A 21,998-nucleotide genomic window follows, 5' to 3' on the forward strand; every position below is an offset into this window, starting at 1 on the left:
ATGGAAAACTGCTACGAATTTGCAGCGGCCAATCCGCTGCGGATCCGCGGCCAATCCGCTGCGGATCCGCAGCCAAATCCACACTGTATGCACATACCCTAACCCTAACCCTACCCCTAACCCTACCCCTAACCCTAACCCTAGCCCTAACCCTAGTTCTAACCCTAGTTCTAACCCTAACCCTAGTGGAAAAAGAAAAAAATATATTTTTATTTTTTTTATTATTGTCCCTACCTATGGGGGTGATAAAGGGGGGGGGGTCATTTACTATTTTTTTTATTTTGATCACTGTGATAGGTTATATCACAGTGATCAAAATATACCTGGAACGAATCTGCCGGCAGATTCGGCGGGCGCACTGCGCATGCGCCCGCCATTTTGGAAGATGGCGGCGCACATGGAGAAGACGGACGGACACCGGGAGGCCCGGTAAGTATGAGGGGGGGGGATCTGAGCATGGGGGGTGGATCGGAGGACGGGGGGTGGCATCGGAGCATGGGGGAGTGGGCAGGAGGACGGGGGAGCAGACAGGACGACGGAGGGGAGCGGAGCACCTGACGGAGGACCGGGGAGGAGATCGGTGGTGGTGGGGGGTACATAAGTGTTTCCAGCCATGGCCGATGATATTGCAGCATTGGCCATGGCTGGATTGTAATATTTCACCAGTTTTTTAGGTGAAATATTACAAATCACTCTGATTGGCTGTTTCACTTTCAACAGCCAATCAGAGCGATCGTAGCCACGGGGGGGTGAAGCCACCCCCCCTGGGCTGAAGTACCACTCCCCCTGTACCTGCAGATCGGGTGAAATTGGAGTTAACCCTTTCATCCGATCTGCAGGGACGCGATCATTCCATGACGCCACATAGGCGTCATGGGTCGGATTGGCACCGACTTTCATGACGCCTACGTGGCGTCATGGGTCGGGAAGGGGATAAAACCCCTTAGTGACCACCAATACGTCTTTTTACTGACCTCACATATCAGAGAATGGCATCCCCTGCCGGGCGAAAATACATCAGCTGTTGACTGTACACTATAGCTGACACCTTGCTGTATCAGTCTTCATTAGTGTTGGCACCAACCATGGCTTTTTAACCCCTTAGATGCTGCTGTCAATAGTGAACACAGCATCTAAATGGTTAACAGAGTATAGAAGCTCCCTCTTTAACCCTTTGACACCCTGAGATAATGATTGTGTGGTCCTGATGTTTGCCATGCCAATGCCCAGACACATAATGGCCTTAGAGACTGCCGGCTGTAGTGACCTGTTCAGAATTTCAAAACATTTAAGTGATAAAATTAACATTTTTCCTTCCTATCATGCCATTTTGTATTAATTCCTAAAAAGCAGGAGAATGGTTAATAAACTACTTGACAGCAGTTTTGAATGCATTGAAGGGTGCTGTTTTTAAAATGGTCTCACATTTGGGGATTTTACGACATAGAGGTCCACCAAAGTCACATCAGAACTTAATAGGTCCTGAAGAAAGTAAGTTTAGTAAATATCCTTGAAAAAATGAAAAATTACCGCTACAGTTTTAAACCTCCTAAAATCTAAACATAACAAAAGGATATTTTTAAAATGGTGCTGATGTAAAGCAGACATGAGGGTTATGTTATTTAATGACTATTTTATGTGGTATGACTGTCTGGATTAAAGGAATAATCATTTAAAATTTGAAAATTGTTAACTTGGGAATTTTTTGACAAATTTCTAATATTTTTATAAATAAACACAGAAGATATCAATGTAAATTTACTATTAACATAAACTACAATATGTCACAAAAAACTGTCTCATAATCAATTAGATCTGTTGAAGCGTTGCAGTAATTTCCACATAAAGTGACAGTGGTCAGATTTGAAAAATGTGGTCCAGTCACTAAGGGGTTAATTGGCTTAGCTATCCCCGGTACTTCAGATATTCCTAGTAATTTATCTATATGAATTAATACAAGAACATTAGCAATGTTATCAATATCCCTCCATTTTAATTTATAGTCATTACTTTAAGTAAATGTTTTGTCTTTAAAATGTAATAGATATTTTTGCTCACAGAACACTCACTCAGTTCTTCCTTAATTGTCTCTGGTATCTCTGGTATTCCTGGTATCCCTGGTATTCCTGGTATTCCTGGTACCTCTGGTATTCCTGGTATCCCTGGAATTCCTGGTATTCCTGGTACCTCTGGTATTCCTGGTATCCCTGGTATTCCTGGTATCCCTGGTATTCCTGGTATTCCTGGTATCCCTGGTATTCCTGGTATTCCTGGTATCCCTGGTATTCCTGGTATTCCTGGTATTCCTGGTATTCCTGGTATCTCTGGTATTCCTGGTATTCCTGGTTTTCCTGGTATCCCTGGTATTCCTGGTATTCCTGGTACCTCTGGTATTCCTGGTATCCCTGGTATTCCTGGTATTCCTGGTATTCCTGGCATCCCTGGTATTCCTGGTATCTCTGATATCCCTGGTATTCCTGGTACCTCTGGTATTCCTGGTAGCCCTGGTATTCCTGGTATCTCTGGTATTCCTGGTATTCCTGGCATCCCTGGTATTCCTGGTATCTCTAATATCCCTGGTATTCCTGGTACCTCTGGTATTCCTGGTATTCCTGGTATCCCTGGTAGTCCTGGTCTTCCTGGTATTCCTGGTCTTCCTGGTATTCCTGGTATCCCTGGTATTCCTGGTATCCCTGGTATCTCTGGTATCCCTGGTATTCCAGGTATTCCAGGTATCTCTGGTATCCCTGGTATTCCTGGTATTCCTGGTATTCCTGGTATCTCTGGTATCCCTGGTATTCCAGGTATCTCTGGTATCCCTGGTATTCCTGGTATTCCTGGTATCCCTGGTATTCCTGGTATTCCTGGTATCCCTGGTATCCCTGGTATTCCTGGTAATTCACCTTGTAAGGGTTAAAACAAGAAATATGGCAAATGTTATAATGTCCATCTATTTTATCTTACAGTCATTACTTCAAGTTAATTGTTTTTTATGTTAATTAATTGACTTAGTTATCCTTGGTGCTTAAGATATTCATAGTAATTTATCTATATGGATTAATACAAGAACATTACCAATTTTATCAATATCCTTCCATTTTAATTTATAGTCATTACTTCAAGTAAATGTTTTGTTTTTAATATGTAATAGATATTTTTGTTCACAGAACACTCACTCAGTTCTTCCTTAATTGTCCCTGGTGTCTCTGGTATTCCTGGTATCTCTGGTATTCCTGGTATTCCTGGTATTCCTGGTATCTCTGGTATTCCTGGTATTCCTGGTATCCCTGGCATTCCTGGTATCTCTGGTATCCCTGGTATTCCTGGTACCTCTGGTATTCCTGGTATTCCTGGTATCCCTGGTAGTCCTGGTATTCCTGGTATTCCTGGTATCCCTGGTATTCCTGGTTTTCCTGGTATTCCTGGTATTCCTGGTATCCCTGGTATTCCTGGTCTTCCTGGTATTCCTGGTACCTCTGGTATTCCTGGTATTACTGGGACCTCTGGTATTCCTGGTATTCCTGGTATTCCTGGTATACCTGGTATCCCTGGTATTCCTGGTATCCCTGGTATTCCTGGTATTCCTGGTATACCTGGTATCCCTGGTATTCCTGGTATCCCTGGTATCCCTGGTATTCCTGGTATCCCTGGTATCCCTGGTATCCCTGGTATTCCAGGTATTCCTGGTATTCCTGGTATCCCTGGTATTCCTGGTATCCATGGTATTCCTGGTCTTCCTGGTATCCCTGGTATTCCCGGTCTTCCTGGTATCCATGGTAATCTAACTGTAAATATTAAAACAAGAACAAAAACAATTTATCAGTGTCCATCTATGTGAATTTAGTCATTATTTGAGGGAATTTATTTTATTTTTTTATGCAAAAGATGCTTTTGTTTTCTGAACACACACTTTGTAATTTTGCATCATATTAAATATATATATATCAATTGAAAATGCGATTTAGCAGAAACAGATGACGAATTTTGGTGACGCGACAGGTATCGCAGCCAAAATAGTCGTGTAGCCCTAGGCTTTGTATAATTTTTTTTGAGGGAGTACTTTTTTATTTTTGAAATCTTGACTCCGCTTGGTCATTTGGCTTACATTTATAGAATTATTTTTTTCTGAAAAAAATCAAAGTTTAGTCCATGTGGTCATATTGGTTTTGTTGTTCCAGACACTCACTCAATTCTTCCTTAATCATTTCTGGTATTTAGGAGATCAGAGGTTTTCTGCCTTTTTATTAATTAAATTAAAACATGAATATTTATAAAATCTTTCATAATAAAGTTATTCAATGTTTTAACAAAAATGTACACTTTTTTAAGGACTAGGGCAACTTTACTTGCATTTTTTCCTGTTTTTGGAGTAAAAAATCAATTTTGCTTTTTTTAGCTTTGAAATTGTTGGTTTCAAGATGTATCACAGTGCAGGACATGGCAGACTGCAAAGTAATTATCAGCGAAGCTATCAAGGAGCTCTTCTCATAGCAAACTTTTTAACTCTTGTCTCTCTTCTACTGAACTCATTTAAACTGTCTTAAAATCGGTTCAACTGGCCAAGCGGGAACACAGGGAGGTAAGAAGCATCTGTTTTTTTCTATGGCTGCAACAAGATGAAAGACATATGTGCCCACGCCAAGGGACATAGCGGCCCAAAATGGGAGAGCATAGGGTCTCAGGATGTGAAATATAGGGATCCTAGATGGGGGACATAGGGACCCAGCAAAGAGGAGATAGTGTCCCAGGAAGTGGAACTTATAGGCACAGGATGGCGGACATAGGGACCTATAATGGGGAACATATGTGCCCAAGATGGGGGGACATAAGGAACTAGAATGGGGAACATATGTGCCCAAGATGTGGGGACATAGGGTCCCAGGATGGTGGACATTATTACAGGATGATGACATTAAATAAAAGGGTCAAGGATGGAAGACTTTTTGACAAGATGGGGGACATTATTACAGGAAAGGGCCAGAATGGGTGACAAAATTACTGTATAGGGGCCAGAATGACGAACAAACATGATTAGCTTATGATGGCAAGTGAGAGACATAATTACTGGAGGGGCCAATTAAGAGAGATTATTACTGATCACCGATGACATTATACACAGGAACTCTGTATGTAGTGTCAGTGTACAGGTAATACAGGAATTATTGGTGATATTGACACTATATACAGAGCCCCTATATATAACATCACCAATGATCCCTGTATTACTGGTACAGTGACACTATATACAGACCTCTGCGTATAGTGTACAGCTAATACAGGGATCACCAGAAACATTAAACACAGGAGCTCTGTATATAGTGTAGGTGTACAGGTAATACAGTGATGAACAGTGAAATTAGTGAAATTATACACTGGAGTTCAGTATATAGTATCAGTGTACAGGTAATATAGTGATCACTGGTGACATTATATACAGGAGCTCTGTATATAGTGTCAGTGTACAGGTAATACAGTGATCACTGGTGACATTATATACAGGAGCTCTGCATATAGTGTCAGTGACAGGTAATACAGTGATTGCCAGTGACATTAAACACCGGAGCTCTGTATATAATGTCAGTGTACATGTAATCCAGTGATCACCAGTGACAATATACACAGGAGCTCTGTATATAATGTACAGGTCATAGAGTGATCACTAGTGACATTATACACAGGACCTCCGTATATAGTGTATAGTGTACAAGTAATATAGGAATCACTGGTGACATTATACAGAGGAGCTTCGCATATAGTGGCAGTGCACAAGAATACGGGTAGTCACCAGTGCCATTATACACAGGAGCTCTGTATATAGTCAGTGTACAGGTAATATAGTGATGAATAGTGACATTATATACAGGTGCACTATATATAATGTATAGTGTAAATGTAACACAGTGATCACCAGTGACATTATACATAGAAGCTCTGTATATAGTGTTAGTGTACAGGCAAGACAGTGATCACCAGTGACTTTATACACAAGAGCTCTGAATATAGTGTCAGTGTACAGGTAATACAGTGATCACCAGTAACATTATACACAGCCGCTCTATATATAGTGCACAGGTAATGCAGTGATCACCAGTGCATTATACACAGGTGCTCTATATATAATGTATAGTGTACATGTAATACAGTGATTACCAGTGACATTATACACAAGAGCGCTGTATATAGTGTCAGTGTACAGGTAATACAGTGATCATCAGTGACATTATACACAGGAACTCTGTATATACTGTCAGTGTACAGGTAATACAGGGATCACCGGTGACATTATACACAGGAGCTCTCTATATAGTATATAGTGTGCAAGTAATACAGTAATGACCGGTGACATTAAATACAGGAGCTCTGTATATAGTGTATTTTGTACATGTAATATAGTAATCACTGGTGACATAATACACAGGAGGTCTGTATATAATGTCAGTGTACAGGTAAGACAGTGATTGCCAGTGATATTATACAGAGGAGTTCTGTATATAGTGTATAGTGTACAGATAACATAGTGATCACCAGTGACATTGTACACAGGAGCTCTGTATATAATGTACAGGTCATAGAGTGATCACCAGTGACATTATACACAGGAGTGTATATAGTGTATAGTGTACAAGTAATATAGGAATCACTGGTGACATTATACAGAGGAGCTTCGTATATAGTGGCAGTGTACAAGTAATACAGGTAGTCACCAGTGCCATTATTCACAGGAGCTCTGTATATAGTGTCAGTGTACAGGTAATATAGTGACGAATAGTGACATTATATACAGGCGCTCAATATATAATGTATAGTGTACATGTAATACAGTGATTACCAGTGACATTATACACAGGAGCTCTGTATATAGTGTCATTGTACAGGTAATACAGGGATCACCGGTGACATTATACACATGGAGCTCTGTATATAGTGTCAGTGTACAAGTAATACAGTGATCAAAATATAGTTTTGAACAAAGCTTTGTAGAATTGTTTGTTCAAGAAACTCATGCAATTCTTTCTCCATCATTATTCCTGCCTCCAGTATTTTACTTAATCTCTTTATTGAAATGTAACTAAACTTTGGAACATTTTTATATACTTTGTAAAATCCCTGCAGGAACTTCTAAACAGTCTTTTCAGTGATTGTTGGAGGTCTAAGGACCCTGACCGACGAAATATAAAAAATTCCCCATGGTGTAATTATGCTTTAAATGAAACAAGAAAAAATAGTAATCTCATCTAATCCATCAATTTTGGAATGAAACCTTTATTGTTACCGGATGTTTTTATTAAAGTAGCAGAAAATAAATATTTTTGTTAAATAAAACACTCACTCTTGTTTTCAGGAAACATCGAAGGCTTTTCAGGACATCCAACTATAAAAGTTAAAGATAATGAATTCATCAGCTTTCGGCTTTATCACAGATATATTGAGTCATTGAGCTCGCTGGGTCCCTGCACGGCAATACAAGCTGTAGCAGATGTCGGCATGCAAGTCACTGGCAGTCACTAGTGGTAGCAGCACATGGCAGTGACATCATGCTTTAAGCTGGAGTCAGCTATAGAAGAGAATGCTGCCCGTTGCGGGAGCGGATAAAGATGAGTTTATTTTTGTTATACATGAAAGAAAAACGGCAAATTGGAGACATACTGTATATACAAGGATGGGGGACATATATACCAGGATGGCAGACATATATACCAGGATGGGAGACATACAGCTCTGGCAAAATTTAAGAGACCACCACATCAAAACCCTGTCATGGGCAGCCCAATCTCCAGACCAGAACCCCATTGAAAACCTCTGGAATGTAATCAAGAGGATGATGGATAGTCACAATCCATCAAACAAAGAAGAACTGCTTACATTTTTGCGCCAGAAGCAGTATGAAAGAGTGGTGATTAAAAATCATGGTTATTCCACAAAATATTGATTTCTGAACTCTTCCTGAGTTAAAACATTAGTATTGTTGTTTCTAAATGATTATGAACTTTTGACCATTTTTCTTTGTCAGAAAAAAAATACAAAAATTAATGCCTGGAAATTCGGAGACATGTCAGTAGTTTATAGAATAAAATAAAAATTTACATTTTACTCCAAAATATACCTATACAGAGAAAAATCAGACAAACTGAACATTTTGCAGTGGTCTCTTAATTTTTGCCAGAGCTGTATATAACAGGATGGGAGATCTATATACCAGGATGGGAGACATATATAACAGGATGGGAGACATATTAACCAGGATGGGAGACATATATAACAGGATGGGGGACATATATAACAGGATGGGGCCAGGATGAGGGACATATATACTAGAATGGGGGACATATATAACAGGATTGGAGACATATATATAACAGGAAGGGAGACATATATAACAGGATGGGAGACATATATACCAGGATGGGAACATATGTACCAGAATGGAAGACATATATACCAGGATGGGAGACATATATATAACAGGATGGGAGACATATATACCAGGATGGGAAACATATATAACAGGATGGGAGTCATATATACCAGGATGGGAAACATATATAACAGGATGGGAGACATATATAACAGGATGGGAGACATATATAACAGGATGGGGGACATATATATCAGGATGGATCCAGGATGAGGGACATATATACCAGGATGTGAGATATATATAACAGTATGGGAGACATATATAACAGGATGGGAGACATATATACCAGGATGGGGGACATATATACCAGGATGGGGGATATATATACCAGGATGGGAAACATATATACCAGGATGAGAGCATATATACCAAGATGGGAGACATATATACCAGGATGGGAGACATATATAACAGGATGGGGGCATATATACAAGGATGGGAGACATAGATAACAGGATGGGAGACATATATACCAGGATGGGAGACATATATACACGGATGGGAGACATAGATAACAGGATGGGAGTCATACATACCAGGATGGGAGCTATATATAGCAGGATGAGGGACTTATATACCAGGATGAGGGACATATATACCAGGATGGGAGACAAATGTATCAGGAAGGGGCCTAGGATGTGGAACATTACTCCACAATGTTGGAGGTGGGGGAAACACATATGTACTTATAGTATTTAAAAGATACAAGAGCCAAAAAATCTAACAAACATGCAAGGTGGGGTAGGGGCTCAGGTCCAAATTTTGCACCAGGGCCCATCAGATTCTAGTTACAGCACTAGGGAGAGAATCTTGCAAATCAAAATTCTACCCCCCTCCAGAAAAAATAATCTACTATATGATTGTCTAAGGGTCACTTCTGTCTGTCTGTCTTTCTGTCAGTCATGGAAATCCCAAGTCGCTGATTGGTCACGGCAAAACAGCCACGACCAATCAGCGATGGGCACAGTCCGGCGGCAAAATGGCCGCTCCTTCCTCCCCGCAGTCAGTGCCCGCTCCATAATCCCCTCCAGTCAGCGCTCACACATGGTTAATGGCAGCGCTAATGGACCGCGTTATGCCGCGGTGTTACGCACTTCGCTAACGCTGCTATTAACCCTGTGTGACCAACTTTTTACTATTGATGCTGCCTATGCAGCATCAATAGTAAAAAGATCTAATGGTAAAAATAATAAAAAAATAAAAAATCATTATATACTCACTGTCCGTCGGCCCCTCGGATCCAGAACAGGCCTTCCCTGCTCCTCGAGACGCTGCGGTGACCGCTCCATACATTGAGATCTCGCGAGATGATGACGTAGCGGTCTCGCGAGACCGCTACGTCATCGTCTCGCAAGACCGCAATGCACTCTTGAGACCGGATCGCGCGAGGAGCGTCGGTATCTGCTTCGCCTGGATCCGGGGGCCAACGGAAGGTGAGTATATAACTATTTTTTATTTTAATTCTTTTTTTTTAACAGGGATATGATGCCTACATTGCTATATACTACGTGGGCTGTGCAATATACTACATGGGCTGTGCAATATACTACATGGCTGTGCAATATACTATGTGGACTGGGCAATATACTACGTGGGCTGTACAATATACCACGTGGGCTGTGCAATATACTACGTGGCTGTGCAATATACTACATGAGCTGTGCTATATACTACGTGGGCTGTGCGATATACTACGTGGGCTGGCAATATACTACGTGGGCTGTGCAATATACTACGTGGGCTGTGCAATATACTGCGTGGGCTGTGCAATATACTGCGTGGGCTGTGCAATATACTGCGTGGGCTGTTCAATATACTTCGTAGGCTGTGCTATATACTGCATGGGCTGTGCAATATACTGCTTGGGCTGTGCTATATACTGCGTGGGCTGTGCAATATACTGCGTGGGCTGTGCAACATACTATGTGGGCTGCGCAATATACTATGTGGGCTGTGCAATATACTACGTGGGCTGTGCAATGTACTACGTGGGCTGTGCAATGTACTAAGTGGGCTGTGCAATATACTATGTGGGCTGTGCAACGTACTACGTGGGCTGTGCAATGTACTACGTGGGCTGTGCAATGTACTACGTGGACTGTGCAATGTACTATGTGGGCTGTGCAATATACTGTGTGGGCTGTGCAATATACTACGTGGGCTGTGCAATATACTACATGGCTGTGCGATATATGTTATATGTGTTATACCATACATGAGCTGTGTTATACACTACGTGGCCTGTGTTATACACTACGTGGCATGTGTTATATACTGCGTGGCTGTGTTATATGCTATGTGGGCTGTTATACACTCCATTGGCTGTGCTATATACTACGTGGGCTGTGCAATATACTACGTGGGCTGGCAATATACTATGTGGGCTGTGCAATGTACTATGTGGCTGTGCTATATACTACGTGGGCTGTGCAATATACTACGTGGGCTGGCAATATACTATGTGGGCTGTGCAATATACTGCATGGCTGTGCTATATACTACGTGGGCTGTGTTATACAATACATGAGCTGTGTTATACACTACGTGGCCTGTGTTATACACTACGTGGCCTGTGTTATACTCTACGTGGCCTGTGTTATATACTGCGTGGCTGTGTTATATGCTATGTGGGCTGTTATACACTCCGTTGGCTGTGCTATATACTACGTGGCTGTGCTTTATACTCCGTGGGCTGTGTTATATACTACGTCGCTGTGCTATATACTCCATGGGCTGTGCTATATACTGAGTGGACTGTGCTATATACTCCATGGCTGTGCTGTATACTACATGGGCTGTTATATACTACGTGGCTGTGCTATATACTACGTGGCCGGCCGTGAATAATCAGCGACAGACGCAGGCCGGCCACGAATTGACGTAGGATTTGAACCACGCTTCGCTAATTGATCGTGGCCGGCCGAATCCTGTGTATTCAATGTATTATTCTAAAATCTTCATAAATAAACTACATATATATTCTAGAATACCCGATGCGTTAGAATCGGGGTACCATCTAGTAGCAAATAAAATTGTTATCAATATTGATATGGAATGAGTACATGATTATGAATCTTTCCTCTTTGTTAACTTTGTTAATGATTTTGTTTTTGTTTATTTTTTTGCTATTATTTTTTTTCTTTCATCACAGATCTCTGTCTTTCATGTGTAATATGTTGCTTACATTGACATTAGCAGGAATTCCTTCACACGTCATTAGTATTAAACTCAGATCATTGACATTGAAGAAGTCTAATACACATGAACTTACTCCATTCTCTCAGGATCCAGGTCGGTTTCTTCCTCAGTCCAAAAAAATCTCCTATTTTAGACAAAAATTAAAAGAACAAAATATAAATTTTTTAAGAAAAAAAAATATATAACAAACTTTTAAGTTTTGAAGAATTAAAAATTGTGAATTAAATCTCAAATGGCAGCACACTAACAGTGCATGGCAGAATTTCTTAGACTACGTTTATAGTATTTTACATTAATAATTTAATCTTAACTTTACAGAATAAGTTTTTTCCCCTCTGCAGGCTCTAGTGACTAGAGAGAGCCAAGGTTTCTTTTTACATTCTCTACGTTTCTTCTTTCAGACCAACTTTGTGTAGACTGCTAAAGTCACGTTTTACCTATTACTTGGACTGTTATTCCTCACTGCAGACAGAACTGTAGACAGATTTGAGCAGCTTTTTAAGAGTGAATGACCACAGTACAAGAGAAAAGGTGGAGGAAAAGGCTTTTTTTTACAGAAACAAGTATATCAAAGTTTGTTATGTTCAGTTCTACCGTTGATACATACTGTATAAAGCAAATTAAAAGTATAATTACTCTTTAAACTCACCTTTTAGTTCATTAAAGTTAATATCAAATCCTAGGAAAGTGACACATTTGCCTGAAACAAATCAAATAAGCAAATAAAATTATGTAAAAAAAATCCTGATCTTTGTATATAACTCAAGATCAGTACAGGATCAGTAATGCAATGTATACAGTGACTGCATCAGCAGAATAGTGAGTGCAGCTCTAGAGTATAATGCAGGATGTCACTCAGAATCAGTAATGTAATGTATGTACACATACACAGTGACTGCACCAGCAGAATAGTGAGTGCAGCTCTGGAGCATAATGTAGGAGGTAACTCAGGATTAGTAATGTAATGTATGTACATAGTGACTGCACCAGCAGAATAGTGAGTGCAGCTCTGGGGCATAATACAGGACGTAACTCAGGATCAGTAATATAATGTATGTACACAGTGACTGCACCAGCAGAATAGTAGTATAATACAGGATGTAACTCAGGATCAGTAAGGTAATGAATGTACACAGTGACTGCACCAGCAGAATAGTGAGTGCAGCTCTGGAATATAATACAGGAGGTAACTCAGGATCAGTAATGTAATGTATGTACACAGTGACTGCACCAGCAGAATAGTGAGTGCAGCTCTGGGATATAATACAGGAGGTAACTCAGGATCAGTAATGTAATGTATGTACACAATGACTGCACCAGCAGAATAGTGAGTGCAGCTCTGTAGTATAATACAGGATGTAACTCAGGATCAGTAATGTAATGTATGTACACAGTGACTGTACCAGCAGAATAGTGAGTGCAGCTCTGGAGTATAATTCAGGATGTAACTCAGGATCAGTAATGTATGTACACAGTGCGAGCACTAGCAGAATAGTGAGTGCAGCTCTGGAGTATAATACAGGATATAACTCAGGATCAGTAATGTAATGTATGTACACAGTGACCTTACCAGCAGAATAGTGAGTACAGCTCTGCAGTATAATACAGGATGTAACTCAGGATCAGTAATGTAAGATATGTACACAGTGACTGCACCAGCAGAATAGTGAGTGCAGCTCTGGAGGATAATACAGGATGTAACTTGGAGCTGTGTGAGGAGGAGAGGACTGAGGGGCTGCACTATGAAGCTGTGTGAGGAGAGGACTGAGGGGCTGCCCCATAGAGCCGTGTGAGTAGAGGACTGAGGGCCCACCATGGAGCCATGTGAGGAGATGACTGAGGGGCTGCACTATGGAACTGTGTGAGAAGAGGACTGAGGGGCCTACCATGGAGCTGAGTGAGGAGATGACTGAGGGGCTGCACTATGGAACTGTGTGAGAAGAGGACTGAGGGGCTGCACCATGGAGCTATGTGAGGAGAGGACTGAGGGGCCCATCATGGAGCTGTGTGAGGAGAGGACTGAGGGGCTGCACCATGGAGCCGTGTGAGGAGAGGACTGATGGGCCACACCATGGAGCTGTGTGAGGAGAGGACTGAGGGGCCCACCATGGAGCTGTGTGAGGAGAGGACTGAGGGGCCCACCATGGAGCTGTGTGAGAAGAGGACTGAGGGTCTGCACAATGGAGCCGTGTGAGGATAGGACTGAGGGGCTGCACTATGGAGCTGTGTGAGGAGAGGACTGAGGGGCTGCACCATGGAGCTGTGTGAGGAGAGGAAAAGGACTGAGGGGCTGCACCATGGAGCTGTGTGTGGAGAGGACTGAGGACCTCACATCACTAGTTGCTGAGCAGTGCAGACAGAGGCCGGCACCGGGTATAGAACAAAGCACTCAAAGCACAGCCGGCTCCATCACAGACTGAGACTGCGCACACAGCATGGGGCATCTAGAACGGAGATGATTTTGGAGGGAATGATGTCACTGGAAGGGGCGGGGCCTCCATCTGTCCAGTGAAGACCCGATAGCAGGAAGCAGTGGCAGTGCTGTATTTGCTCAGGCTGCTGGAGAGGAGAAGAGGGAAATGACAGGCTGTATCATGAAGCTGTGTGAGGAGGAGAGGACTGAGGGGCTGCACCATAGACCCATGTGACTAGAGGACTGAGGTGCTGCACCATGGAGCCATGTGAGGAGAACACTGAAGGGCCCACCATGGACCCATGTGAGGAGATGACTGAGGGGCTGCACTATGGAACTGTGTGAGAAGAGGACTGAGGGGCTCACCATGGAGCCATGTAAGGAGAGGACTGAGGGGCAGCACAATGAAGCCGTGTGAGGAGAGGACTGAGGTGCCCACCATGGAGCTGTGTGAGGAGAGGGCTGAGTGGCCCACCATGGAGCCATGTGAGGAGAGGACTGAGGGGACCACCATGGAGCTGTGTGAGGAGAGGACTGAGGGGCCACCAAGGAGCCATGTGAGGAGAGGACTGAGGGGTTGTACTATGGAGCTGTGTGAGGAGAGGACTGAGGGGCTGCACCATGGAGCTGTGTGAGGAGAGGACTGAGGGGCTGCACCATGGAGCCCTGTGAGAAAAGGACTGAGGGGCTGCACCATGGAGCTGTGTGAGGAGAGGACTCAGGGGCTGCACTATGGAGCTGTGTGAGGAGAGGACTGAGGGCCTGCACCGTGAAGCTGTGTGAGGAGAGGACTGAGGGGCTGCACCATGGAGCCCTGTGAGAAAAGGACTGAGGGGCTGCACCATGGAGCTGTGTGAGGAGAGGACTCAGGGGCTGCACTATGGAGCTGTGTGAGGAGAGGACTGAGGGCCTGCACCGTGAAGCTGTGTGAGGAGAGGACTGAGGGGCTGCACCATGAAGCTGTGTGAGGAGAGGACTGAAGGGCTGCCCCATGGAGCAGTGTGAGGAGAGGACTGAGGGACTGCACCATGGAGCTGTGTGTGGAGAGGACTGAGTACCTCACATCACTAGTTGCTTAGCAGTGCAGACGGAGGCCGGCACCCTGTATAGTACAAAGCACAGCCGGCTCCATCACAGACTTAGACTGCGCACACAGCATGGGGCATCTAGATCGGAGATGATTTTGGAGGGAATGATGTCACTGGAAGGGGCGGGGCCTCCATCAGTCCAGTGAAGACCCGATAGCAGGAAGCAGTGCTGTGTTCGCTCAGGCTGCTGGAGAGGAGAGGAGGGAAATGACAGGCTGTATCATGGAGCTGTGTGAGGAGGAGAGGACTGAGGGGATGCACCATGGAGCCATGTGAGAAGAGGACTGTGGTGCTGCACCATGGAGCCATGTGAGGAGAGGACTGAGGGGCCCACCATGGAGCCATGTGAGCAGTTGACTGAGAGGCTGCACTATGGAACTGTATGAGAAGAGGACTGAGGGGCCCACCATGGAGCCGTTTGAGGAGATGACTGAGGGGCTGCACTATGGAACTGTGTGAGAAGAGGACTGAGGGGCCCACCATGGAGCCATGTGAGGAGAGGACTGAGGGGCTGCACCATGGAGCCATGTGAGGAGAGGACTGAGGGGCCCACCATGGAGCTGTGTGAGGACAGGGCTGAGTGGCCACCATGGAGCCATGTGATGAGAGGACTGAGGGGCCCACCATGGAGCCATGTGAGGAGATGACTGAGGGGCTGCACTATGGAACTGTATGAGAAGAGGACTGGGGCCCACCATGGAGCCGTGTGAGGAGATGACTGAGGGGCTGCACTATGGAACTGTGTGAGAAGAGGACTGAGGGCCCCACCATGGAGCCATGTGAGGAGAGGACTGAGGGGCTGTACTATGGAGCTGTGTGAGGAGAGGACTGAGGGGCTGCACCATGGAGCTGTGTGAGGAGAGGTCTCAGGGGCTGCACTATGGAGCTGTGTGAGGAAAGGACTGAAGGCCTGCACCATGGAGCTGTGTAAGGAGAGGGCTGAGGGGCTGCACCATGAAGCTGTGTGAGGAGAGGACTGAGGGGCTGCCCCATGGAGCCATTTGAGGAGAGGACTGAGGGGCTGCACCATGGAGTTGTGTGAGGAGAGGACTGAGGGGCCCACCATGGAGCTGTGTGAGGAGAGGACTGAGGGGCTGCACCATGGAGCCATGTGAGGAGAGGACTGATGGGCCACACCAGGGAGCTTTGTGAGGAGAGGACTGAGGGGCCCACCATAGAGCTGTGTGAGAGGACTGAGGGGCCCACCATAGAGCCGTGTGAGAAGAAGACTGAGGGTCTGCACCATGGGGCCGTGTGAGGAGAGGACTGAGGGGCTGCACCATGGAGCTGTGTGAGGAGAGGACTGAGGAGCTGCACCATGGAGCTGTGTGAGGAGAGGACTGATGGGCTGCACCATGGAGCCGTGTGAGGAGAAGACTGAGGGGCTGCACCGTGGAGCTGTGCGAGGAGGGGACTGAGGGGCTGCACTATGGAGCTGTGTGAGGAGAGGACTGAAGAGCTGCACAATGGACCCTTGTACAGATGGGAATGAGGACTCAGGACTCAGTGTGTAAAATGTTTTTAAAAATATAAAAAAAACATAAAAGTTCAAATCCCCTTGAGGGGTGCATTATATTGTATGGAGGACCATGGGGGTGCATTTTATTTAATGGAGGACCATGGGGGATGCATTATATTGTATGGAGGACCATGGGGATGCATTATATTGTATGGAGGACCATGGGGGTGCACTATATTGTATGGAGGACCATGGGGGTGCATTATGTTGTATGGAGGACTATGGGGAGGGCATTATATTTTATGGAGGACCATGGGGATGCATTATATTATCTGGAGGACCATGGCATCTGCATTATAATGTATGGAGGACTATGGGAAGGGCATTATATTGTATGGGGAGAGAATTATATTGTATTGAGGACTATGGGGGGTGAATTATATTGTATGGAGGACTATATGGGGCCCATTATACTATATGGAAGGGTATGTGGGGCCATTATAATACTTCTAGGGCTATGTGGGGTCCATCATACTGTGTGGGGGCCATTTTACTTTTTGAAGGGCTATGTGGGGTCCATCATACTGTGTGGGGGGCCATTATACAATTTGAAGAGCTAGTGCAGGCCATTATACAGTGTGGGGCTATTATACTGTATGTAAGCCCATTATACTGCATGGGGGTATCATATGGTGTTTGGGGGCTCTTTCGTTGGTGTTGTACTTTATGAGGACAATGAAATAGGAATTTAGGGCTTCAGCAGGAGGAAAATTTCTATGTAAAGGCTGGAAAGTTGTGAGATCTGCTCTTCTGTGACCCCAACAATTTTTTTTTTTTTTTTTTTTTGGGGGGGGAGGGCAATTAGAACTTTGGCTATAGGGCCCCATGATTTCTGTGTATTGCCCCTGCTTAGTGGCTTACCTTTCTAGGATACTGCTGCTCAGCTCCTATGCGGTAGGGTGACTATGACATCTGGGGTCTGTAGAAGACCCCCATGCTTGTAATTACGGATTTCCCTAGTCACCCGAGCTTTGGAGGAGCCAGTAATTTTCACTACACTCAAGGATGCTGCGGCATTGCTATACATAGCACTAGCGGTCAGATGTTCGCAGCTCCAAGTCCCCTAAGGGGACTGAAATGAACAAAAAAAAAGTTTTAAAAAAGTCTTAAAAAATATGAAATAAATAAATAAATAAATAAAAATTCAAAATCACCCCTCTTTTTCCCGATTAAAAATAAAGATTTTTTAAAAATACACATCTGTGGTATTGCTGCATTCAGAAAAATCTCTTCTATAAAATTAATTAACCCAATCGGTAAAAACCGTAAACAAAAGAAAAAAAAAATTTTAAATGCAAAATTTACGTTTTTCTGATTGCTGCAAAAATAATGCTGTAAGAAGCGATGAAAATGTCATATCTGTTCGAAAACGGAAGTTGGTCGTGAAAGGGATAATTTTAAACCGCTCAGGACCAACTTTGCACAAGTGTATGCAATGCGAGTCACCTATAGAGGGCAGCATTGAGAAGTAAAAAAATATATCTATATATATAATTGTCTAAGGGGTACTTCCGTCTTTCTGTCGGCAACTTCCGTCACGGATATTCATTCGCTGATTGGTCTCGCCAGCTGCCTGTCATGGCTGCCGTGATTACCGATTAGTCCCTCCCTACTCCCCTGCAGTCACTGCCTGGCGCCCGCTCCATACTCCCCGCAGTCACGGCTCACACAGGGTTAATGCCAGCGGTAACGGACTGCGTTATGCCGCAGGTAAATCACTCCGTTACCGCCGCTATTAACTCTGTGTGACCATGCTTTTACTATTGAGGCTGCCTATGCAATATACTACGTGGCTGTGCAATATACTACGTGGCTGGGCAATATACTACGTGGCTGGGCAATATACTACGTCACTGGGCAATATACTACGTCACTGGGCAATATACTACGTGGCTGGGCAATATACTACGTAACTAGGCAATATACTACATCACTGGGCAATATACTACGTCACTGGGCAATATACTACGTAACTAGGCAATATACTACGTCACTGGGCAATATACTACATCACTGGGCAATATACTACGTCACTGGGCAATATACTACGTAACTAGGCAATATACTACGTCACTGGGCAATATACTACGTCACTGGGCAATATACTATGTGGCTGGGCAATATACTACGTCGCTGGGCAATATACTACGTCACTGGGCAATATACTACGTGGACATGCATATTCTAGAATACCCAATGCGTTAGAATCGGGCCACCATCTAGTATATATATATATATATATATATATATATATGTATATATATATATATGTATATATATATATATATATAATTGCATTAAATACTTACAGTAAGCATCCCTCCCTCTGCCGGGTCCTCTTTGTTTTCCTAAGCACAATATAAAAATTATTTGCATTACTTTGTGAAATTCAGCATTCTTGATCCTTAACCCATCCGCTCAAAAAAATAAGTGCACCCCTTCCCAATAGATCCTTTAGCTGTATGATGATGGTCATGTATTATGTATTGATCACATATTGTGCAAACTCTTTATTAATAATATTTTACACCCCTCACTGGTATCATTGTATAGATATGATTATTACATATTATCTACTTACTATACTATGGTAAGTGAGTTGCATGCAAATTTGATACATATAAGATTACAAATCCAACATAAAAGAAAAGTTACAAAATAACACAAACAGTGAGAAAACTTTAAAAATGTCCGCACTGATTCCTTGAGGTGTAATCCCTCTGCTGACCACTAGGTTGTGATATTTCTTGGATTTCCATGATATATTTATTATTATTATTTTTTTTTATATATATATCTTTACAAATAATCTCTGAATGTCAGGGGATTGAAAGAAAGAGTAAAACCAAATATGGACTACAAAAATGAGAAAAAAAAAAGATGATCATTTAAAACAATGGGATCAGGGAAAAAAATAAAGGTGCGCGTAAGAGTTTCTTTAAAGGGGGTTCTTTTTTATTTTTTAAATCTTGACCGCTTGGTCATTTGGCTTACATTTATAGCATTATTTTTTTCTGAAAAAAATCAAACTTTACTCCATGTTGTCATATTGGTTTTGTTGTTCCAGACACTCACTCAATTCTTCCTTAATCACTTCTGGTATTTAGGAGATCAGAGGTTTTCTGCCTTTTATTAATTAAATTAAAACATTAATATTTATAAAATCTTTTATAATAAAGTTATTAAATGTTTTAACAAAAATGTACATTTCTTTAATGACTAGGGCAACTTTACTTGCATTTTTTCCTGTTTTTGGAGTGAAAAATCAATTTTGCTTTCTTTAGCTTTGAAATTGTTGGTTTCAAAATGTATCACAGTGCAGAGCATGGCAGACTGCAAAATAATTATCAGTGAAGCTATCAAGGAGCTCTTCTCATAGCAAACTTTTTAACTCTTATCTCTCTTCTACTGAACTCATTTAAACTGTCTTAAAATCAGGGTTCGACTGGCCAAGCGGGAACACAGGGAGGTAAGAAGCATCTTTTTTTCTATGGCTGCAACAAGATGAAAGACATACGTGCCCACGCCAAGGGACATAGCGGCCCAAAATGGGAGAGCATAGGGTCTCAGGATGTGAAATATAAGGATCCTAGATGGGGGACATAGGGACCCAGCAAAGAGGAGATAGTGTCCCAGGATGTGGAACTTATAGGCACAGGATGGAGGACATAGGGACCTATAATGGGGAACATATGTGCCCAAGATGGAGGGACATAAGGACCTAGAATGGGGAACATATGTGCCCAAGATATGGAGACATAGGGTCCCAGGATGGTGGACATTTAATAATGATGACATTATTAAATAAAAGGGTCAAGGATGGAAGACATGTTTACAAAATTGGGAACATTATTACAGGAAAGGGTCAGAATGGGTGACAAAATTACTGTATAGGGGCCAGAATGACGAACAAACATGATTAGTTTATGATGGCAAGTGGGAGACATAATTACTGAAGGGGCCAATTAAGAGGTATTATTACTGATCACCGATGACATTATACACAGGAACTCTGTATGTAGTGTCAGTGTACAGGTAATACAGAATTCATTGGTGATATTGACACTAAATAAAGAGCCCCTATATATAACATCACCAATGATCTCTGTATTACCAGTACAGTGACACTATATACAGACCTCTGCGTATAGTGTACAGCTAATACAGGGATCACCAGAAACATTAAACACAGGAGCTCTGTATATAGTGTCAGTGTACAGGTAATACAGTGATCACCAGTAACATTATACACAGGAGCTCTGTATATAGTGTCAGTGTACAGGTAATATAGTGATCGCCAGTGACATTATACACAGTAGCTCTGTATATAATGTCAGTGTACAGGTAATACAGTGATCACCAGTGAAATTATACACAGGAGTTCTGTATATAGTATCAGTGTACAGCTAATATAGTGATCACTGGTGACATTATATACAGGAGCTCTGTATATAGTGTCAGTGTACAGGTAATACAGTGATCTCCAGTGTTATTATATACAGGAACTCTGTATATAGTGTATAGTGTCAGTGTTCAGGTAATACAGTGATCACCAGTGACATTATACACAGGAGCTCTGTATACAGTGTCAGTGTACAGGTAATATAGTGATCACCAGTGTTATTATATACAGGAACTCTGTATATAGTGTCAGTTTTCAGGTAATACAGTGGTAACCGATGACATTGTACACATGAGCTCTGTTTATAGTGTCAGTGTACAGGTAATACATGGATCACCGGTGACATTTTACACAGGAGCTCTCTATATAGTGTTCAAACAATACAGTGATCACCGGTGACATTAAACACAGGAGCTCTGCATATAATGTCAGTGTACAGGTAAGACAGTGATCGCCAGTGATATTATACAGAGGAGTTCTGTATATAGTGTATAGTGTACAGATAATATAGTGATCACCAGTGACATTATACACAGGATCTCTGTATATAGTGTCAGTGTACATGTAATCCAGTGATCACCAGTGACATTATACACAGAATCTCTGTATATAATGTACAGGTCATAGAGTGATCACCAGTGACATTATACACAGGAGCTCTGTATATAGTGTATAGTGTACAAGTAATATAGGAATCACTGGTGACATTATACAGAGGAGCTTCGTATATAGTGGCAGTGTACAAGTAATACGGGTAGTCACCAGTGCCATTATTCACAGGAGCTCTGTATATAGTCAGTGTACTGGTAATACAGTGATCACCAGTGACTTTATACACAAGAGCTATGTATATAGTGTCAGTGTACAGATAATACATTGATCACCAGTGGCATTATACACAGGAGCTATGTTCATAGTTTCAGTTTACAAGTAACACAGCAATTACCATTGGCATTATA

At 42.7% G+C, this 21,998-nt stretch overlaps 2 protein-coding genes across 2 annotated transcripts in view; one reads left to right on the forward strand and one right to left on the reverse strand.

The window, feature by feature from the left end:
* Positions 1–1,415: 1,415 nt before the first annotated feature.
* On the forward strand, positions 1,416–2,917 carry LOC143767812 (uncharacterized). Its single transcript, XM_077256334.1, has 2 exons — positions 1,416–1,491; positions 2,061–2,917. The coding sequence occupies exons 1-2, from the start codon at positions 1,416–1,418 to the stop codon at positions 2,915–2,917; spliced, it is 933 nt and encodes a 310-aa protein (XP_077112449.1).
* A 182-nt stretch (positions 2,918–3,099) lies between these two features.
* LOC143767813 (uncharacterized) overlaps positions 3,100–21,998 on the reverse strand; it is a 39,813-nt gene continuing 20,914 nt past the window's right edge. The window contains exons 7-11 of the mRNA XM_077256335.1: positions 18,947–18,985; positions 12,267–12,317; positions 11,691–11,741; positions 7,331–7,372; positions 3,100–3,785 (exon numbers count right to left, since the gene is read on the reverse strand). Coding sequence (XP_077112450.1) covers positions 3,100–3,785; positions 7,331–7,372; positions 11,691–11,741; positions 12,267–12,317; positions 18,947–18,985 — 869 coding nt within the window. The remainder of the gene's footprint in view (positions 3,786–7,330; positions 7,373–11,690; positions 11,742–12,266; positions 12,318–18,946; positions 18,986–21,998) is intronic.

This window comes from Ranitomeya variabilis, chromosome 4 (genome assembly GCF_051348905.1).
Source record: "Ranitomeya variabilis isolate aRanVar5 chromosome 4, aRanVar5.hap1, whole genome shotgun sequence".
NCBI classification, from domain to species: Eukaryota; Metazoa; Chordata; class Amphibia; order Anura; family Dendrobatidae; genus Ranitomeya; species Ranitomeya variabilis.

Coding starts and splice junctions, on each gene's coding strand:
- LOC143767812 (XM_077256334.1), top strand. CDS start 1,416: ATGGTCTCACATTTGGGGATTTTACGACATAGAGGTCCACCAAAGTCA. Junction 1,492..2,060: donor CTTAATAGGTCCTGAAGAAA/GTAAGTTTAGTA, acceptor TTTTGCTCACAG/AACACTCACTCAGTTCTTCC.